The sequence below is a fragment of the Pholcus phalangioides genome, unplaced genomic scaffold (assembly GCF_987345545.1).
Source record: "Pholcus phalangioides strain wild (caught in Gottingen) unplaced genomic scaffold, Ppha-v1.0 ptg000010l_1, whole genome shotgun sequence".
Classification (NCBI taxonomy): domain Eukaryota; kingdom Metazoa; phylum Arthropoda; class Arachnida; order Araneae; family Pholcidae; genus Pholcus; species Pholcus phalangioides.
In genome coordinates, this window is record NW_028301603.1 from 21,649,861 (window position 1) to 21,671,211 (window position 21,351).

The following is a 21,351-nucleotide window of genomic DNA, read 5'->3' on the forward strand; positions in this document are numbered from 1 at the left end:
TGCCTGATGCCCTATAGTATGTCAGCTATAGGGCATCTGTTTTAGACAGATTTTCTTGAATCGGTTCATTCATAGGGCTCATCAAAGCCCTAATCATTGAGCAGACTATCTTTTGATATTCCATTCAAGACAGGTTTCAGTCTTAGCCAGGTTTCGCTGCATTTATTTTTCCATATATATCAATAATTATTCACGCTAATTAAATTTTCACATAATAGTGTCACTGAAATTATTAGTATGCTGTGAAGTGCCTAAAAGCATCATGTTCCTTTGATCTCATAGACCTAAAAAAATTTTGCTTCAACATTCTCATACATCAACAGTCCCCCAACTTATTGACCATGAGAAACTTTAGGTGATCCATACAGAAATTTGGATGTTTGCTACTGTTATGTTTAACATAAAATGGAAGAAAAAACAAAGGCATTTCATGTAAATGAAATGGCACTTTGATATGATAAATTTGATATTTTTATGATAACTATTTAATAGAGATAATAAATTGCATACCTTTCAGGCTGTTATGCCGCGTTCCAAACTGTTTTGTAGCAGACGTTTCACGTCCCCTGATAATGTATCCCTGCTGCTTAAGAAATCACTTTTTGTGGAAGCACTCTTTCGTAAATTACCATTCAAATTGGAAACTCTTAGTAGAATATACACGATAAGTTCAACATTTACTCTTATCATGTCGAAGATCTATCCAGCAATACAAGCAGAAGACACTGAAGCCTCTATGCCCCTCCCCCCACTTCAAGATTGACAGATTCTTTCAACATTTGGGAATGATTCAGCTGGAGTTTTTTTTTCTTGGCAAGTTGTGGGCCGCTCAATATTTTTGTTGACTTAAACAAATCTTAGCTAGACAATTATAGAGCATCTGTAACCCTGTGTTCACCCAACTGTCAGAATGTTCTCCAAGTTTAAAAGGAAAAAAATTCACCTTTAAAGACAAAGCAACGTTATAGTGGAGGAATGTGAAAAATCGACCTATCAAGAAAATTTGTATTGAGACAGGAAAGCACGACAGATTTCCAATTTCTATCTTCTTTGGAGAAAAAGGATCGCTTCTTCAATTTCCAATTCCACACAAACAAAACTTGCCAGTGTTTTTTCAGTGAAAAATTAACTTCTAAAAAATATTTATTTTCATTTATAATGTTCCAAGCGTATTAAACTGCCATACTCAAGATGACAATACATTGATTTCCATAAACATACAGAAAAATTTGAGAATTTTTAAAAATCGAAAAAGGAAATATTTTGTGTTTTTCAAATGTGTAGTTATATGTAGCAAATTATTAGACAATGTAAATGCACATTATTAGACCCACATAATTATGTAGACATTAATTGATTAAGAAAAGGTCAATCAGTTTTCATGACTGAACTCATTTGAATAATTGAAATTTGTTTCTTTCTGCGTGAATGCATCAATAGGGAGACAGGAATCAGTACAGCCATGGCTTACTCCATTTAACAAGTCACTCTGTTTAGAAGGTCATATTTTTGGTCTCCTAATAGCAACTTATTAATGAGGTTTGACTGTATACAAATAATAAATTTTACAATATTGAAAAAGTTTTTACTATGAATATTATGGGTGATAGCATGTTTAATGTCACGTTATATGATTTGAAATAACTATTTAGCGAACAGAAATATAGCAATATATTGTAGTGAAAAACAAAATTGATTCAAAGCAACAAATTTATCCCCTCAAAAATTTGCATAAACTTTTATAAAACTCATCCAACATCAAAATTTAAAAAAATTAGATATTACCTGCGTGACAGTAAGTGACTCAGCCTGCTGCATTTTACTCAACACTGCCCTGAAGAGTTGCTCCGATTTTTCCCCAAGGGTGTCACCAGCTTTGCAGACCAAGGTTGAAACTAGTCCCCCAACAAAAGCAGCTGCACTCTCAGCAGTTTTCGGATCAAGAATAATTTCTATTACCTGAAAAAATTAAATATTAAATGTAAAAAATAACTGAAGAAATGTAACATTACATAAATGTCAAAAAATATAGCATTATGTTGCACAAAAAATTCTCTAAATCTCTAATTAAACAAAATTCTTACATATCATATACTACATAATTTAATACATATACTATACTAAATAAGTTCAATATACATATGATTTCACATTACTTTAAAAAATATTTTGTGAAATACAATGAAATCTCAATATAACAATACTCTGCAAACCAAGAAAAAATATCTTTGTACAGGGATTATCATTATATCCAGCGGCAGCAGTTTAACATTATAGACATTTCAAAACAAGACTTGAAAAATATTGATGTAGGCAGATTTATCATTATATTTATTGAGTATCATTGTAGTGAGGTTTTACTATATCACAAAAATAAATTCTGTTTTAAATTTTTATTTTTTAACTAACATTAAAAACATATTGCAATCCATTACGACCGCTTTCATCATGCCACATTGCTATTTGGTCCAATGCAGTTGACACATATGCTCTGAGGCATTCGCTTCCATTCTATAAGACAAAAGAAAAAAAATTAATATTGCATTACACTAAGATCTCGATTATCTAAATTTGAATTGAGTTTCAGGTCATCCAAGATACTTCCAATAAATTGATTCAGAAAAGGAGACACAAAGAGTAAAATGATGAACAAAATGCTTTTTGAGAGATAGATGGCTTTTTTTCAGCTCGAGATATCAAGGAAACAGTTATTTTTCAGATATTATGCTGAGGTGAACTCTGAAAAAAAGTCATCACTTGAACCCAGGTTCAAGTCCCGGCAGAGACATGATGACTTTTCTTTCCGAGTTCAATTCAGCATAATATCCGGAAAATAATTGTTTCCTTAAAATGCTTTGTGTCACGAAAAACTGGTTCAACTACAACCGCAGCATTTGGTTACCATGGTTCCCTAGCAATGCGTTTAAGACGTGTTTATGCCTTTACAATGGTTTGTCACTTTTCTAATCCTGTTACTATATGTATAATAGTTTATGCCTTTATAATGGTTTGCCACATTTTTAATACTCTCAGTAATTAGGCTTTTTGAATAGCCGTTATAGTCATCATCAGCATTGCTTTGAGGGTCAGGAAAAGGGTGATCCTCATAGAAATCAGTGTTAAAATTGCTAATTTTACTGTAGGAATGCGGAAACTTGGTGGGGTTTTCTGACAAACATCAATAATTTAAAAAATGATTAAATTCTCAATTTTTGAAATCTTGAGTTTGCTTAGAGATACGAATCCCAGGAAATTAAATATCAAGTAATTAGCTGGACCTACTTTTAAGTTGGATATACATGCAATATAACATTTATTTCAACTTCTTATTTATATCCTCTCAATCATAAAAATTAATGTCTCAGTTATTGTCTTTTAATATTTCAACTGCATCAATTCATATAGTTTAAGATGTTTTAAAATTAATTATGAGCCCGGGCAGGTACATTGAAGAAATTCCAAAGCTTTAATTAAGCATTTTTTGAAGTATATACAGGCAGATGCATAACTTGAAGTTAAGGGGGGGAGGATCTAAGTACGTAGCACCCCTTGAAAAAAGAAAAAAAGATTTTCATTTCTACGTTTCTTTAAATCTAGATTTATTTCTTCCATGAGTCGCTCAGGAAGTCACCATATTAGTTAACGTGGACACGTTTTGTATATCCCTCAAAAATAGAGGGAGATATCACGTGATCCAAAAAGCCTCATTGAAGAAATACCGGGCAACACCGGGTATTATAGCTAGTGGCATATATTTTACTTAAATTTTCATAAATTTTATTTGGTAAAATTTAGAAAATCAAATATTATTCTCTAAATCACATCATACTATTTCCAAAGTGCCTATCATTAGCAAACCTTATTAAATATCAATTTTAATATTATACCAATATGTAATAGACTTTACACAGCATGCACAAAAGATGCACCTATTGCGATATTAACTCCACAACAAAAATATGTTTCAATTTTTTTGTTTGATTCCTCACACACACACACACACAATTTAACATCTTTTTTAATACAGAATGATTTATGAAACAATGACAAGAAAGTTTGTATGTTAGATGAATATGAAATACTCAAATCTTCATGAAGATTCTGTATGTTTGCAAATTGCAAAACTTTATGCATCTGATCTTTTGAACACTTTTTAAGATGAACTGCAATAATTTTCATCATTAGTTTAGATGTTGGTGACACAATGCCACAAATGTTAAATAAAGCTTGAGGTAGGTTTAGAAGAGACGTTTATAAATGTTGAGACAGCATTGAATCATCATTGACAACATCAACAATATCAAACTGCTCTAGACAAAAATCCTTCTTATTAAAAAGAATAAAATCATCAGTTCACTGAAGTCTTTTACAAGAAAAACTATCATCTTTAGCTTTATTGTGTATTGAAGCTGAGATAACTCAGAAATTAGATTTTGACGACATTATCAATGATTTTGCTCCTATGAGAGTGCAAAAAAAACATTTAATGTAAGATATTTTATGGAGAATTTTACATTAGAATTCTCATTTGAAATAGTGCATATTTTTTTTATGTGTTTACAAACAACATGTACTGCATTTGCTAACATGCCAAACTTCTTTAACCATAATCGAGAAGGGGATCCCCCCAATACCTATTTTGCTCAAGGCCCTATCAAGTCAAAGTCAGGCCCTGGCGAACAGTAATTTTATTATACAGAATATATTCAAATTCAATGCTACAAAGTGCTGATAATAAAACACGGTATAAGCCACTGTTTCAGTTATATTGATATAACAATTCATACCACGTATATATATTTTTTTCATTTTAATTAATGGGTTATGAAAAACCTATTATCTTTAACTTCACCAGATACCCAATACACGTCAAAACAAAACTTTGGTAATTGAACAAAGATTTAGTTGTTTATAAAGCCACAAGCTGCAAAACAGTAAAATTGGAAATCAGATTAAAAAAATATCAATTACTTGTAATACTGAATTGTCGTCAGTGTGCAAAATACAATACACAGCAGCAGGGAATGCTTGATTTATCATTGGCTCAGATAGAGGATGAGGACTATTCCTTACAATTGTCTGTAGCACATCTAAAGACACCTTTAAAAAAAATTATGCCCATCAGTTCATTTTGCTTGTACTGAAAGTTTAAAGTTTTCATTAACAAATTGGAAGAGTTTAACAATATTACGTTTATGAGATTAAGAGGTTTTTTTCAATTCAAATAGTGCATAAAAAATGAATTAATTTATAAATAATAGTTTATAAATTCCTAAAAATATGGTAATTACAGTATATTGTAGTGTGTTCACTGATAGATGACAAAGTATTTATTTTGGGAAATGGGAGTCTGAATTCAAACACTAGGCAATCAAAATGTATCAATTTTTTTTAATTTCAATACATTGTAAGAGTCTTAATAAGGTGGTTCACTCATAATGGCAGAGAGAGGTAGGAAACCTGAAAATACAACGTACATGCATCTTGTACACATTTTTCTGTGGAACCCAAGTGGAACTCCATTTCCACCCATACAGTGAAGTAGTAGTTCAGTTTTCAAATCGCAAAGGTAATGGGAATCTGGGTGCATCTGGTTCCTCAGGTTCAGCCCTCCTAGCTATCAACCATTATGAGCAAATCACTTTATGAAGACAACATACATTATATTGAAAATAAAATTTAGGTGCAATAATGTGAAATGTAAATATAATGTAAGTCTTCTCACTCATAATAGCTGTGGAGAGTAGGAGGTCTGAACTGAATAATTCGAACAGGTGGGGAGAAGTGTCAACATTTGATTAGAGTACATTTATAAAACCGGAGAGTTTAATGTGGATATTGGAAAACTTGATGAAAAATCTTAAAATTAAATCATAAATAAAAACTTTTTCTTCAGTTCATCAAAAGATTTCAACATATTATTAACTTATATTCTTGCTAAAAAGTTAAAAAAAACAAAAAAAAAACATTCACTTACAGCTTGCAAGCCTAAAGGAACCTTATTAGGAGGTGCTTGCATTATTGACGCTAAAGTAGGCAGCAATCTTTGTTGTAGAGTTGCCAGACAACTAGGAAAACGACAAAGCTCTTTGAAAATTTCCTGAGAAATAGTTACAAGTACAGGATCTGCAATAAGAATCAAAAAATACTTAGCATAATGCAATTGGATATCATCAAATGATAGTGAAAAAATTATGAAGACAACGATAAAAGAATTAGACTTCAAATTGCATTTAACATTTTCCAATAAATATTGTTTTGTTGCAGTTTATAAATTCTGGAATAATCTTATATTATTCATGCATGTGGGATAAGAATCACAAATGGAAACTCACCACCACTTTGCTTCAGAAAAATACTTATTGCTAGAGGCGAGACTTTGTTTTCTATACTGCAAGTAAAGTTCTCGTCGACCTGTGAAATAGATTAAAATGAATGAAGAAAAACCTAAAATAAAAACAATGTAATTTTTATTTTATGCTCTCATGTGGTTTTGAAATGGCTTCTCACCATGAAGCTATTCAAAGTTAACAAGGTGACAGAATTAATATTGATACAACATCAATAATCAGCAATACCAATATCATAAAAGCAGCAATATAAAAATAAAACAAATCAAAACTCACAGTAATAATCATAGCAATTGATTCAAGAACAAGAGACAATGGATCCGACAAGACAATTTCTTGCATCGAGTGCATGGCTACTGAAAACAAACCCTCAAACAAGGGTTGAAGATAAGGCAACAGGATATCATGCCGTTTAACAGTTTTCAGATTTTCACAGAACCTGACAAAAAATAATAATTAAAATGTAAATACAGTTGATGCTAATTAAAATCATGGACAATGTTATCATTCATGTATTGTTATCACTTTTCAAAAGAACTGGACCGACTAATATAATATGGGGAAATTTTTTTATAGTTATCAGGACTTTGGATAATGCTATAAATTTCTTTTTTCCATCTAAAGTTTTTTGCGGATTCTGAAGCTAGGATTTAACTAAACTCTTTTCCCATAAGTTATCGTTATCCAGCTGCAAGACAATGGAGGCTCGAAGGTGTTCTCTCCTCCCTTCCTCGTTGACAAACATTTCTGTACTTAATGTAATAATCTGTCCATAGTGTTTGCTGAAATTCTATGTACGTGTGGACCGCTTTTTCAATAGCCTTCCTATAGTGAAGACAAATGTATAACAGGAAAAAAAGTGCTGTCTTTCAGTTCTTCATCAGTTTCTTTCAGTTGACTAGTTTCAAATTTCTTTTTCCGAGAGACTGTCTCAAGGGATCTATAAAACATATATTGTACATTAAAAAATATAATTTGTGATACACAGTTCCATCCGAACGCCTCACAATGGCTAAATAACAAAACTGAGGTATTTTAGTTTGATCGGAAAAAAGTTTCGTTTTAGAATTTTAAAATATGGAGCGATTGAACATTTTGCAAACAGTTAAGTAGGAAAGAAAAGCAGAGTTGTCCAGTTTTACCAATATCTGTTTACCATACTCCCATTTGACCAAAGGGGATGTATGGCCACTGTAATTGCAAACAAGATTTTCTATGGATATAGTTATCATTTGGCTAGTGCTATTGTTATCGGAAACCAAGAATCCCACCATGATCCCATTTAGCAGCGTGGACCTTATATATATTTTTTTTTTTTTCACAGGATATATTCAATCAAGCTCTCATCAACCATATAAATATATAAATTTGTGCATACCCCCTCCCCCCATTTGAGGACCACCAAAACCACAATGCAGATCAAGATTTTTCTCCACAAAAACTGATCCATGATCCATAGATAAGTTGACCCACCCCCCCTCCAATATGGGAACAAATTTCCTATTTTTGAACAAAAAAGACTTACAGTAATTAATTTTTCACATTAATAGATAATAAATACATACAGTAAATAACAAGAAAATTAGCAAATAGATATCTGGAGTCACCACGATCCCTTCAAACTATCCCACTTGAGGTCTAATTAAGCTTGCTTACCGAAATACTGCTCTCACAGCAGATATCCTAATACATGGATGCTGTTCTTGTTGAAGACCAGTGACAGTAGCTTGTAAGAAACTGCAATGAAAGAAAAAAAACAATATACTATCATTCGAATGGCACACAAAGTACTTCATATCATTACCTCGAGTAAGAATGAAAAAGAGCTCATAAATAGAAAATATAAAATTATTACCATGGGCAAAAAAAATAATTTCTATCAGTATATCCTATATTTTCAGTCCCAAGCAGATTGAAAAAATCTTCAATTTGCTTGGTATGGATGCATCTAAATGTAGTAGCACCAGTATTTCAATTGTTTCACAATTTTTAGCAAGCAAGAGCTAAAGTCTTGCACTTTTTTCCCTGCTCAAAAAAGTACAGGAAAAACTCTGAGAGCTTTCAAGAGAATCCAATATGTTACTATGAATTTATAGGGTGTTACTCTTATTGGGTCAAATGGCTAATTTTTTCAACTCTTAACCTTGCAGAAAGCTTTAAATTACAAAAAAAATTTCATGTGTTGGACATAATCATAGAAGGTTTTCAAATAAAAAATTATAAAAATTTTATATTTCATATGGTCTTTTGATGAACATGCTGTGCATTAAAAATATTCTATTAAATGTGACTTATGGGAACTTGATTTTAAAAAAATTACTTCTTACTCAAAAAATATATATATACACCCATTTATATAAAAAAAAAATAAAATTTTTACAACTTTTTTTAAGAAATATTTTTTTTTTTACTTAAATGCCATCTAGGATGGTGTCTGACAACATTTGAAATGTTTTTTTTGCAAAACGGATACACAAGCTTTTTAGTCTACAGGCTGGATACGAGGGATTGCTACGGCTTGGAAACCAAAAGCTGTACTTATCTTGCTGTGTGTGAATTGATACCTTTTAAGAACAATACCTAGACAAAATGAAAAGCCTGTGCAATCCTGCTTTAAAACTATAAAGATTAAGAAAATAGCTATCAGACAACAATAAGAGTGGACAACTTGTACATGTACAACTAGTCATTAATATCATAGTCCTGGAGCATAAATTTAAAATTTGAGGCCCATATTTGATGATGATATTGAATAGAAACAACTTATCAGATGAGAATCTGCTAAAAGAAGCAAAATTCAATTTTATGCACAATTGTATACCATAAAATATTCTTGAATTGAACAATTTTACAGCATTACATAGTGAAACCTCACTACAAAAATACTTGATATAACAAAAATATATCCCTCTACAACAATATTTTTCCTTAGAGCGCAAAATATCATTATATCAAGGATTCACCATATTTTAAAATCATGTAACTCCATGAAATTGCAAAGAAGCAAGACTTGTATGCCAGTATCTATTCTTTCTTACAGGGATAAAAACATACATAATAATAAGCTACTGTATATTGAAGTTGTATTTAAAAAAATATACTTTATAATCATCTCATCAGGCATAAAAATGGTATAGCAGCTGCCAGTTGTCAAACATCTGCCCAGCAGGAAAGGAGATACTGAAATCATAAATGATATGATTGGTTATTTATAAAATAAATAATGGAATGGAAAATATTTATAGGTAGGAAAATGAGAAATCTAATTAAATGATCTATACATATATAATAACATGTCCTGACTGACTGATTCATCATCACCAAGCGGAAACCACTGAAGCTATAAATATCAAATTTCATCAATAGGGATATGATATAGGATATGATAGGGATATAGGATGATCATTTCATGATTAGGGATACGTAAATTTCTCAGAAAAAGAAAAATCCGAAATTTAACAGAAAAGGTTTAAAAATCATTAATTTCACATTTATTTGCAAAAAGGAAATTTTTAATCATAAATTTTGCATTTATTCACCAAAAAAAAAAAAAAAAAATCGGGTCAGAAATTTCATATTTGTTCAAGAACATTTTTTTAAATAAAATATATTTAAAAAAATAGCATATCATATCATAGGCCCTCGGCTAAAATTATTTTCTGAGCCCCCCCCCCCCACTAACTTGCTAGAAATTCTTACTCTCGATAATTTGAACCAGATCTCACTTGGGGTTTCTGGGCCATGCTCGATCAGACCCATGCATTAAGACGCACTGGTTGAATGTCATGTGTAAAGCCAATTCATTTTAATATTTTCTGCTGCTGTGTCTTCAGCAGAATACTATGTGTTCATCAATTCCAACATACAGTAGAGTCTCGTTTATCTGACCTTCAGTATTATCCGACGTCCCACCAAAAAAAAATGATCAAGCACCAACTGTTGAGCTTTTAGAATTTCACATAACGACGAAGTTAAGGCTCTAGAAACTGCAATTAAATACATTGAGCAACAAGAAACTACAGGAATTGACATAACGATGTTGCAAAGATGGCGAGATTTGGCAGCGAAGAAACGGCACTCGTCAGGAAAACAGAATACGATCAAAAAATGTTTTAAATCATTACAGGACTGAACTTTTTAAAGTACTGTGTATTTAACTTTAAAATATTCTGTAACTGTAAATTCATTTTCTCATTTAATTTTTTCTGTTGTTTTGCTGTAAACATGATTATTAGGTTCATAATGTGCAAAATTATAACATAGTTTGACGTTGAATAGGCTTTTCCTTAGCATCTCTGTATTATCCGCCGTTCTGCCGGCCCGTTTATGTCGCATAAGTGAGACTCTACAGTACTCAATTGTTAATTTTTTTTTTTTCATAAAAAATGCCCATGAAATTTGAGCCCAAAATATTTCAAATCTATTAACTTACTCCACAAAACATGTGTGAAAATTTGATCCTTTCAAATTGTCAATTAGCATAATTTCCCTACAAAACTCGTAAACAAGTCAACTTTTAGGAAATAGAATTTCATTATCAAAACTTAAGAAACTTATGCTGGAGTAATCGTCTTCATATTTATTGAGAAAAGCAGCAATATATGATATTCGCTTAGATGAATGACACCTTTGAACCATGAATTCTGCCTGGTTACTACAGAATTTTACTGCCAGTAATAGCCTACTTATAGGGTGATACCCTTTTTTTTTTCTTTTCGGTAGCTTAAATACGCACTGCTCATTTTTCTTGAGTGCAAAAGAAGTTATCGTCTTGGCCACAACAGAATTAATTTTATTTTTAATTCTTTAATGAATGCGTCACCCACAAGATTCGTTTTATGCATTGGTAGCGCAAAATGTTGTCACCAAGAAGTGTTTTTAATAATTTGAAGCAAGCAGTCATATAATGCACGGAGTCCTTATACTAGATCCTTAATTTTTGTATTTAGTTTCGTATTCTTTTAAGGTGTTGATTATAGCTTGAAACACACGGAAGAGTTAACGATAAAATTTAAATTATCGAGATTCCACAGAAAAGTAGTAAAAATTCAAATTTTTGCATTTATTTGTCAAAATAAGCAAATTTCACATTTATCGCAGTTATTTCGCAAATACGAAATTCACATATCCCTATTCATGATGGACTCACTAAGGGGTTTTTTTCCAAAATTTAACCACTTAGGGGGGTCAAAAGGGGGTTCAGAGGTAGCATACTGAAATCATTTCAAGCCAAAACCACTAAAGCTATAATCGTCAAATTTGTTCAGAAGTGTTATTTCATGACGTAAAAAAAAGCAAAGAAGGGGCTTTTCGAAATTCAACCTTTAAGGGGGTCAAAAGGGGGTTCAGAGGTAGCATACTGAAATCATGCTCATCAAAAACTGCTAAAGCTAGTCATGAAATTTAGTCAGTAGTTTCATTTCATAAAGTAAAGACCCACTAAGAAAGGGTTTTTCGAAGCTTGATTGACCCCTAAGGGGGGGTTCAAAGGTTACATAGGGAAATCATGCAGAGCCGAAATCATTGGAGCTGAAATTTGGTCAGTAGTTTTAGTTTGTAATGTTCACTAAAATATGGAGCAATTGAACATTTTGCAAACAGTTAAGTACGAAAGAAAAGCAGAGTTGTCCAGTTTTACCAATATCTGTTTACCATACTTCCATTTGACCAAAGGGGATGTATGGCCACTGTACTTGCAAACAAGATTTTCTAAGGATATAGTAATCATTCGGCTAGTGCTATTGTTATCAGAAACCAAGAATCCTACCAGGATCCCATTTAGCAGCGTGGACCGTATATATATATATATATATATATATTTTTTCACAGGATATATTCAATCAAGCTCACTAAAAAAAAGATATTTTAAAATTCAACATCTAAGGGGATCATATGTGGGGTGGGGGTATCCAAAGGTTATATAACGCAATCATTGTTGAGTCCAAACAGAAGCTATAAATATGAAATTTGGTGTGAGTATTATATTTTATGATGCACAGAATCTGGGGGGGGGGGGAAGATGTCTGAAAATTGAACTCCCAACGTGGTGCAAATGTTATATGGGGAAAATCATTGAAGAGCAAATTTCAGATGACCAAATACGCAAGCGAAGCTGCAGGTTACAGCTAGTATATTATGTATAATAGTTTAATGCTAAAATTTTTTATAAAATCTGTTAAAAATTATGGAATAGGGAATGGAGTAACAGCTTAACCTCCTCAGTCCTTAAGATTATTTTGAATGTTTTGTTTTTTGTTCATTTTTAACTGTAAAACTGCCTAAAATTAGTTCCTGTCAACAGATGAGTGAATAAAAGTAACCACTTACAACATCTAGAACTAATTTTGGTCTCTGTGAACATTCCACTTCGGTAGGTGGACTTTTTTTTAAGTGTCATTCATTGTCTCCCACAGGCGACGCAGGGACTGAGAAGATAAATGTAGATGATTACTTTAAGGTTCAGGAGAAAAAAAAAGTGGAAGGCTCGGAAGAAATAGAGATCATGAGATGGGGACCCGCACATTTCAGAATGGGTGGGCATAGTAAGAGTTCTGTGTGAAGTTTGAACCAGATCAGACGTAATGGCACGTTTTTAGGAATTGAATAAATTGTGTTCTAGGCAGTCGCAAACCTTATTTTGCCTTGAAATCCTAGTAGAAGTATAGCAGCGCACCTACCCTTGATAATGGTTATAAGGAAAAACTTCACTCATACTATAAATTAGACTTTTTTTCACCCAATATTCACCCATATTGCAAAACTTGATGAACTGCATTTTGTCACGAAGATTAATATCTCATCTCCTTAATCTTTAAGTTACTCAATCATATAAGAGCAATTAAACCAGAATTTTAAACATCAATTAAAATTAAATTCTAAAAACTATTGATGCAACTTTTTGAAAAATTACACACTGCAACTTAACCTTGATATTCCTCAATTTTGCTACTAAAGTTTTTAAGAGATTAATGCTACTAGTTGGCTGAATTTTGACTCTCATTCATAAAATTGTCAGCCTATCATCTCAGTTACCATTTCAGGCTCTTCAGAAAAGCAAAGATTTGCACTCACCCAAACAATTCTATTCATCATATGATTGAAGATTTACAGCCAAAATTATTAAATAAATTCATGCTTATAGAATAAATTTGCACGATTCATTTGAGGGGGGGGGGTTAAAGTCAGAGTGGTGTAACTGACATTTTTAACAATTCTGACTCAAGTCCAGAAATGCAATCTAGAAGCACTAAACTACTGAAAGAAAAAATTAACTAAGTCTCAGCTTCAGTAGTTTGTCCCTAAATTGGGAAATCACAAAACTTTTACATGGGACTCTATGAAAACACAATTCTTCCTTTTTTTGTTCTTAAAATGAAGATTAATCGACTTAAACTCTGAAACTTTAACCATTAATCAAACATTTATAGGTTTGAATATTTCATTCGCAAAAATTTATTCAGCCACTGGGAGTCAAGTTTATTCATTTATTTTTTATCTTTCTAAAGCAAACCCCCTCCTCACCTATAGAAAGTAGAAAGATCTTTACATATTATAACATAATGAATAGCACAAAGACTTGATAATTGATTAAAAAAATGTTGATCTCACTTGATGTTTTCATGTCTTCTAGTATAACAGACTGTAAAAAACCAGTAATGTCAAACTGTAACTTATTAGTTTGCAACTGTTCTGTCATGTACTCGTGCACACTTCCTAATGCAACCATGCAAGCCTCGTGAATTTTCCACCTGAAAAAAAAAGTTGAAATTCTAAATTATTAATATAAAAAAAAAACTTTGTATCACTAAAAAAAACAATGAAAATTTCAGATTTTAAAAAAGTCTTACCAATGCATATTAGATGGACTTTTACTTGTTTCCTGTAAATGTCGAGTTATGGCTGCACACAGACCAATTGCTGTTTCTTCTTCAAATTCCAATGCAATCATCTGAAAATGAAGCAATAGTCAAGAAACACAAAAATAGATTCCTTCATTGACAAAATATTTGGCCCCATATTTTTTATTAAGCTATGAAAATTTAAGCACAAGTCTGCAAGTTCAGTAGATTTGGTTACATTTTAATCTTAATCTTATTTCAGATGAATAAAAAACTTGAATTCTCTGAACTTGTTTCATTTTCATATCAAGTATGTTTAACATTGAAACTAATTAATGCATATGGAGTATAGATGACTTTGCCTATATATTAAATAATCAAAAATATTCAACAAATAAGGCAAATACCAAGAAATACTAAAAAAATTCCTAATGCCTTTCAACATGTTATGGGTGTCGTTTTCAGAGGATAAGAGTATCACGTTGACCAAGTTTCCCACTTGGATTGAGTACCAAATCTTCAATCTCGGTTAATTAGCGGAACGGAAAACTATACATCTGTTCCAAGTCAAACGTCATGTGTAAGAAGTTAGTTTCAGCTACGTCCTGTGATTCTTGCATCCATAATATAAGTCACAGGCAAACTCAAAGAAACATTGGCAATTTCTACATTCAAATAAAAAACACAATTAAATTAAGTTACAATACGTTAGTTCAAATATTATCGTTAACCAAGAATAGCCATGATCTCAATGAATAAGATATGAACAGATCTCATCCACTTATGTTGTTGACTATCCACACAGACTATGAAGATCTAGCTGACTTCTCAGGGAAATCAGACTGGGAAGGTGGCAATTCAACCAGATCGACAGAAGTCCATGATCACAGTTTGTGAATCAGCACATTGATGATGAAGCACACGTTAATAGCGGGAAAATCACAATTCACAAGACAGCACAACGATGAAGTGGTACACACCACCAGCGAGAAGATCACGGTTCATGAATCAACACATCAAGACGTAGCTTGCCAAGACATCTGAAGTTAGTAGACAGGAAGACAACACACAGATTTCATCACAAGAGGAAGATGAGGGCCATCACTTTTCGTTGTAAGCTCCTTTGAGCATCCTGGAACACTGTACTGCAGATATGTGGATATAAATCACATTATGATGATCCTCGCACGCATCAAACACTTTTTCCGATTAGAAATATACAAACTCCTCGGAGTAGATGAGTAAAATCATCATTAGAAGACAACTATCCGGACCAGCCGTAGTTGTTTTAAGTTCAGTAGGATTAGTCACACATTTTAGCGATTAACACAACATTGTAGGTTGTTAGTAAATTATCATGAAGAGCCTCATGGCTACTCTTTACACAGCTGGATGAACAAAGAAATGCCATGATGTGATGTCTAGTCAGACTATTTATAGTGGAGGTGAACAGGTTTATTCTCAGACCAATCGTCGTACAGCAGGCACTCTGCATAGGAAGAAATTGACGATGTCATTCAAATGATTCACATACAGACATGTGACGTTGAGTTATGTTCAACATTATTAAGTTTTGGTGGCAACAGTCTCAACAAGATGGAGGAAGTTCGTCAGGCTCTCCCTACATTTTTTACATGGCTATTTTATTATGAGATCATGGAACCATCAAAATGAATGGAAGCATGTGGGTGGATACCTCTGCGCATGAGATAATGTGTATTTAATACTACATATATTTTCACTATATATATATTTATATATATATCAACACAATAAAATATCATGACAAGAAATATAGCAAAGCAATTCTCGTGACTTGACCGGATCCTCTCCCGGGAGACCATTTAGTGTTAATGGAACATGTGAGCCCCTAGTGAACATATGTTACATGTGGCAAAAATTGAAGCGAAGCACCTGCCTGTAAGTCTTTCGGAACAACCTGATTGGCTGCTTGCGAAATCAAGCTATCCAAGCAGTCTATGCAAATTTTCTTTAAATTCCCACTCGTAATGAACAATGGGGAATTTATTATATTCCATGGGCCCGCTTGGCTACATAGAACAAACACAGAGGCCCATAAAACTACAGTCGCTTCCCCCCCCCCGTATTCGCGGGGGGTTATGTTCCGGAGGTGGCCGCGAATACAGAAATCCACGAATAACCGAAACCATAGGTTTATTTTTGTATATCTCATTTGTTGAACATCAGGAGAAGAGCAGGGTGACGCAGGGGTAGAAAGGATATGTAAAAGAGGGTAGAGATGTTTTCTTGAAAAAACACTGATTTCTGTTTGCTGTTTCTTCTTCATATCAAGTATGTTGGAGTATGTTTCGATAAGACTTCCTCTACTAATTTTTCTACATGTGAAGCACATACCATAGAAGGATCTATGTCATGAAAATAATCTATTGCTGATTTAAACTTGCGAAACCCTTCCGCTATGTTACATATGCTCTGAGCTGGTCTTTACTTCTTTATCTTGATCTTCTTCATCTGGTACAGCTTCAATTTCAGGAGCAGTCATTACTTCCTCTTCGGTTAATGTCTCTGAATTGCTATTGATTTTTAGCTGTTCAATTTCTTCTATATCCATATCATTGAACCCTTCTCCCCTCACCTGTTTCGTTAACGTGACAATGTCTTTTATAATTTCCTTGGAAATTTTCTAGCTATCTCCTGGTCGGCAGAGGCTTGATCATAAGTAATTTTTTACATTGCGTAATCCAAATCATTTCTTAAACCTATGAAATCAACTTTTATTTGCATAAAGTTCTGATGAAATAGACGTTTCACCAGCTCTTTCCTTTATAGAAGAGTAAAATTTTTTTGCCTTTTAATTTATAATATTACAAGGAATACCTTTTCTGTGGCAGTCTTGACCCACAAAAAACAGCATTTTCTCTATGAGAAACACACATGGGTCCATAGGCAATGCAAAGTTTTCGCTGCCATAGGTGCAGCTACAGCCTCAGCTGATTGAATTTCAGATTCCTTTTTCTTGATATATCTCACCATAGATTTGTTGATTCCATATAATGGCGGGCAACAATAGCAATTGATTTACTTTCTCCACAAGCAGACATAGGCAATATATCAATTTTTTTTGTAAAGTTTCCACTTTTTTTGTCTTTTTGAAACATTATCAGTAGTATTAGAAAAATGAGCCATCCTAAACACGTACAACTCAAATTTTGTAAACAAAAAACGTGAATGACGATTGCTAGTGTGTTGACAAAAAACTTTTTTCAAGGAAGGGAAAAAAACCACGCATACGGAAACCGTGAATATCGAAACCGTGAATACGGGGAGGGGGGAGGGTCAACTGTATATTAAATGAACATGTTCGCTGTGTTAAAAATCAAGAATGTGCAAAAATTGACCATCGCTGCTCATTGCTGGCAAGAGGGCCATAGATTCCAATTTCAGAAAGCGAGAGTTTTTCACAAAGTGAAAAATCCACGGCTGATTTCGACTTCTAGGAAGGCACATGCATCCAGGCCTTCAAAAATAAGTTAGTAAACTACAATAAATCACCACCACCGATCACACCGCTATGGCTCAAGTTCATTACGAGCAGGAATTTAAATAAAATTTGAATACACCAATCAGATAGTTCCATTCCGCAAGCAGCCAATCAGGTTGTTGCAAAAGACTTACATGCAGGCACTTCGCTTCATTCTTGCCACGACAATTGACTTGAACAGACGTATAGTTTTTCCGTTCCGGTGAACAACCAAGATTGAAGATTTGGTACTCAACCCAAGTGAAAAACGTGGTCAGCGTGATACTCTTATCTTCTGAAGACAACATCCATAGCATTTCAAAATGCATTAAGATTTTTTTTTTTTTTTGTATTTCCTGGTATTTGCCTTATTGGTTGACGATTTTTTGAGTAATTAATGTGCATCAATTTAAAAATTATTCTATACTAAAAAATGAAACTAAAAAATATGAGTATACCTGTTCAAATTTTGAAAATTTACCTTGAGTAGGTCTTGAGCCGATATTCTGACAGAATATGAGAATGTATCCTCTTCTTCATCTTCAACAAAACGATCTAAATCTGTTCTCCATATACGAATCTAAATGTAATACATATTTCCCCCCAATTAATGTGCATAAAAATGGGAAAAACAAACAAAATGAAAATGTTGGACTTTTTTTTTTTAAGGAATCAGTTATTAAATTATTAACTTTATAGGAATTAAAATTAACTGCTTAACTGCTGACAAAATCTAACATGATCCGCTCCCCAATGCCATCCTTTTTTGCCCACATGCTGTAAAGACATATAAATACACCTGTGGCAGTTAATGCATAAGCTCCATAAGACATATATACGCCCGTGGCAGTCAAGGGGGTTAAGCAAAAAAAATTATTATTACATAGGCATCAAATAGGAAAAAAAAAATTCATTTTCAAACATTGATCACATGAATGTTGATATTACAAACATTTGTTATGAAATATGAAGACTGAAAATCTATAATGCTGGTTGAGATAATTAATCAAAATAAAATTCTTGACAGATGGAGAAAAAATCTATGTTTATCACAAGAATGCTTTTCCCCCTCCCTTTGTATGAAGAAAATCATATTCATCATGTGAAAGATCAAATCCCTTGTAATCTAAATCAAGTACCTAGAATAAGTCTCTAAAGGCAAAAAGTCTCTCTCTGTGACACATTTTAAAAATTAATTTAAAAAAATCGACCAGCCAAAAGTTTAGTTTTCACCAAAATATTTATTATGGCATAATTTTTTTTTTTTTTTTTTTTTTGTGATTAATGAACAGTTCAAAATTTCACTCATGGATGGCTCGGCTCGGTGTCATAAAAACTCAACACTGCACGTGAAATACAAAAAGTGTAGATAACACTACAGATTAACAGCATAGGCAAGCCTTGTTTTTCAGGACTCAGAAATGAGCTGCACGCCTGGTTTTTTTTCCTTTTCCCCTTGATATTTTGAATCATATCACACTTTCCACAAGTGTAGGTGTATAATTGAGATTCTTATTAATAAATTAAAAGAAACGGAGTGTGTCCAGTTGTTCATGTTACAGGGCTAGACAAATTCATGGTGACTAAAAAATTGGTATTGGGGACTAAAATTTTCTTTTTGTAGTTACTAAATTACAGACTGAAAGCAGTACAAAATGTTTGAAATTTATAGTAGTACATCTGCCAACATAAAAGAGCATCTATTGGAGCTATGCCCTGAAAATAAAAGTAAAAGATGCTTAATTTTTAACATTTTTCTTCAAAAAAAAAATTTTTTTGGTGCCTAATTTTTTTGTAATTTGTTCAGCCCTGTTGTAGAGTAATTTTAAATGATAAATTTTGTATTTTACATACATGTGTTTTATACAAATATTATTTAGCTTAGAAGAGAAACTGATCACATACAAAAAAAATAAAATAAAACTGCCAAGAATATAAAAATATCCCATTTCCATACCTGTTCTTCAGTGACTTGCATATACAATATCAGGTAATATAATAAGTCTGGTATGTGTTTTTGCACGTGTCCTCTGCATTTCGGAGATTCCACAAGACCAGTAATGAAATCGAATACGCTAACTACTAAATTTTCAAAGCCTAAAACTTCACCTGATACAAAAATACAGGAAAAAGGAACATTAAAAATCTGAAACAAAAAATTAAACTACATATTTTTCAAAAAATATATACTAAAATCACACATGCAGTTGAAATATTATATAGCGATACCATCTATAATGATATAATTGCATACATAAAAATATTACTCTCTGGTCCTGGTACATTTCCCATAGTGTTGATATATTCCATTTATAAAGATAACTCCTTCATAACAATAGGTTTCTCTGCATCATATACAAGGGGCAAAAAGTCGCTAGAAACTTTAAAAATTAATAAAAACTGGAAAAATAATCGAAAGAAAAAACGGTTTGCAGAATTAGCATTGCTGTCACTGGAATTTTTTCAAGACAGGAAAAAAATAACTAAAAAGACAGTCGATAGGTGGCGCTGGTATGAGAAACTTTGATGGAAATATGAAAATGAGACGATTATAAGAATTTGCGCTCCTAATCCACAACCAGTTCACCGTTGTAAACCGTGTATGTGGACCTGCTACACTCTGCCATTGCTGGATTTGTGACTCCCCTGCAATGTTATCCCTTGTGGTGGTGGTCATGTGGAACACATACTGATACTGCTGTAATAAACAATTTGGAAGCATTGTGCTTGTTATTTGTGTATGTTTTCTTTGACTTGTGTACGTCAGTGCCACCTATTGGCAGCATTTTTTAGTTACTTTTTTTCCCTCTGTCTTAAAAAAATTCCTGTGACATGGGATTTCCTGGACAGATCGTAAAGATCTCTTGGGAATACGTGATGATCGCGTTATTAAAAAAAAACAGTGATGCTAAACCTGCAAACAGTTCATTGTTTGTTATTTTTCCAGTTTTCATTAATTTTTCAAGTTTCTACAGACTTTTTGTCCACCCTGTAGGTTTTTCCATATAGTAAAAAAAAAATACTTCATAATACATTAGTATGGTGACCTACCATCAGAATCAACAGGATTATTGGATTCTTCTGTAACATTGACAACAGTTTTGATGAATCTGATTATTAAAATCAAGGCAAAAACAAAAACATATCTATACATCTGTTTTTGATTCACATTACCATCATTTGCCAGTAAACTGTAGTTAACTGTAGAAAAAAAAATTCAAATTTACAAGTAGCTTACATTCAACAGTAAAATTCAGATGCCTCAATATCACATTTAAAGACATGTGCACTCTTGACAAAATATTATACACTGAAGAGCTCTTTTTCTCCCCCTGTATCTTTGGAATGCAGGAACAATTATCTCTATCCCCTAAAGGCCCATTTATATGAGTTAACTGATTAAGGTTGAGATTATACTATATATGTTTTATAAAACTTGGAAAATACAACCAATCAGTTTATCGATTACATAAATGCAGCTGATAAGTTTTCTGGTTGCATTTGTTGAATTTTGTAAAAGAATTTTCTAAAACATTTATAATGAAAAAAACGGCCTTAGTAGTTAACTAAATTTTAAGTCATCACTGCTTCAGAATATATACCAATGTTAAGACCCATTCACACTGGTTTAGTTGGTAAGTGATTTGGTAGTTTAGTCAGG

General features: G+C 32.6%; 1 protein-coding gene across 1 annotated transcript in view; it reads right to left on the reverse strand.

The window, feature by feature from the left end:
- LOC149081106 (importin-9-like) overlaps positions 1-21,351 on the reverse strand; it is a 41,415-nt gene that overhangs the window by 9,297 nt on the left and 10,767 nt on the right. Inside the window, exons 8-20 of the mRNA XM_089237889.1 lie at positions 20,742-20,800; positions 19,648-19,799; positions 18,172-18,270; positions 14,198-14,298; positions 13,959-14,098; positions 9,452-9,530; positions 8,007-8,087; positions 6,627-6,789; positions 6,336-6,414; positions 5,978-6,126; positions 4,972-5,100; positions 2,410-2,511; positions 1,786-1,959 (exon numbers count right to left, since the gene is read on the reverse strand). Coding sequence (XP_089094015.1) covers positions 1,786-1,959; positions 2,410-2,511; positions 4,972-5,100; positions 5,978-6,126; positions 6,336-6,414; positions 6,627-6,789; positions 8,007-8,087; positions 9,452-9,530; positions 13,959-14,098; positions 14,198-14,298; positions 18,172-18,270; positions 19,648-19,799; positions 20,742-20,800 — 1,507 coding nt within the window. The remainder of the gene's footprint in view (positions 1-1,785; positions 1,960-2,409; positions 2,512-4,971; positions 5,101-5,977; positions 6,127-6,335; positions 6,415-6,626; positions 6,790-8,006; positions 8,088-9,451; positions 9,531-13,958; positions 14,099-14,197; positions 14,299-18,171; positions 18,271-19,647; positions 19,800-20,741; positions 20,801-21,351) is intronic.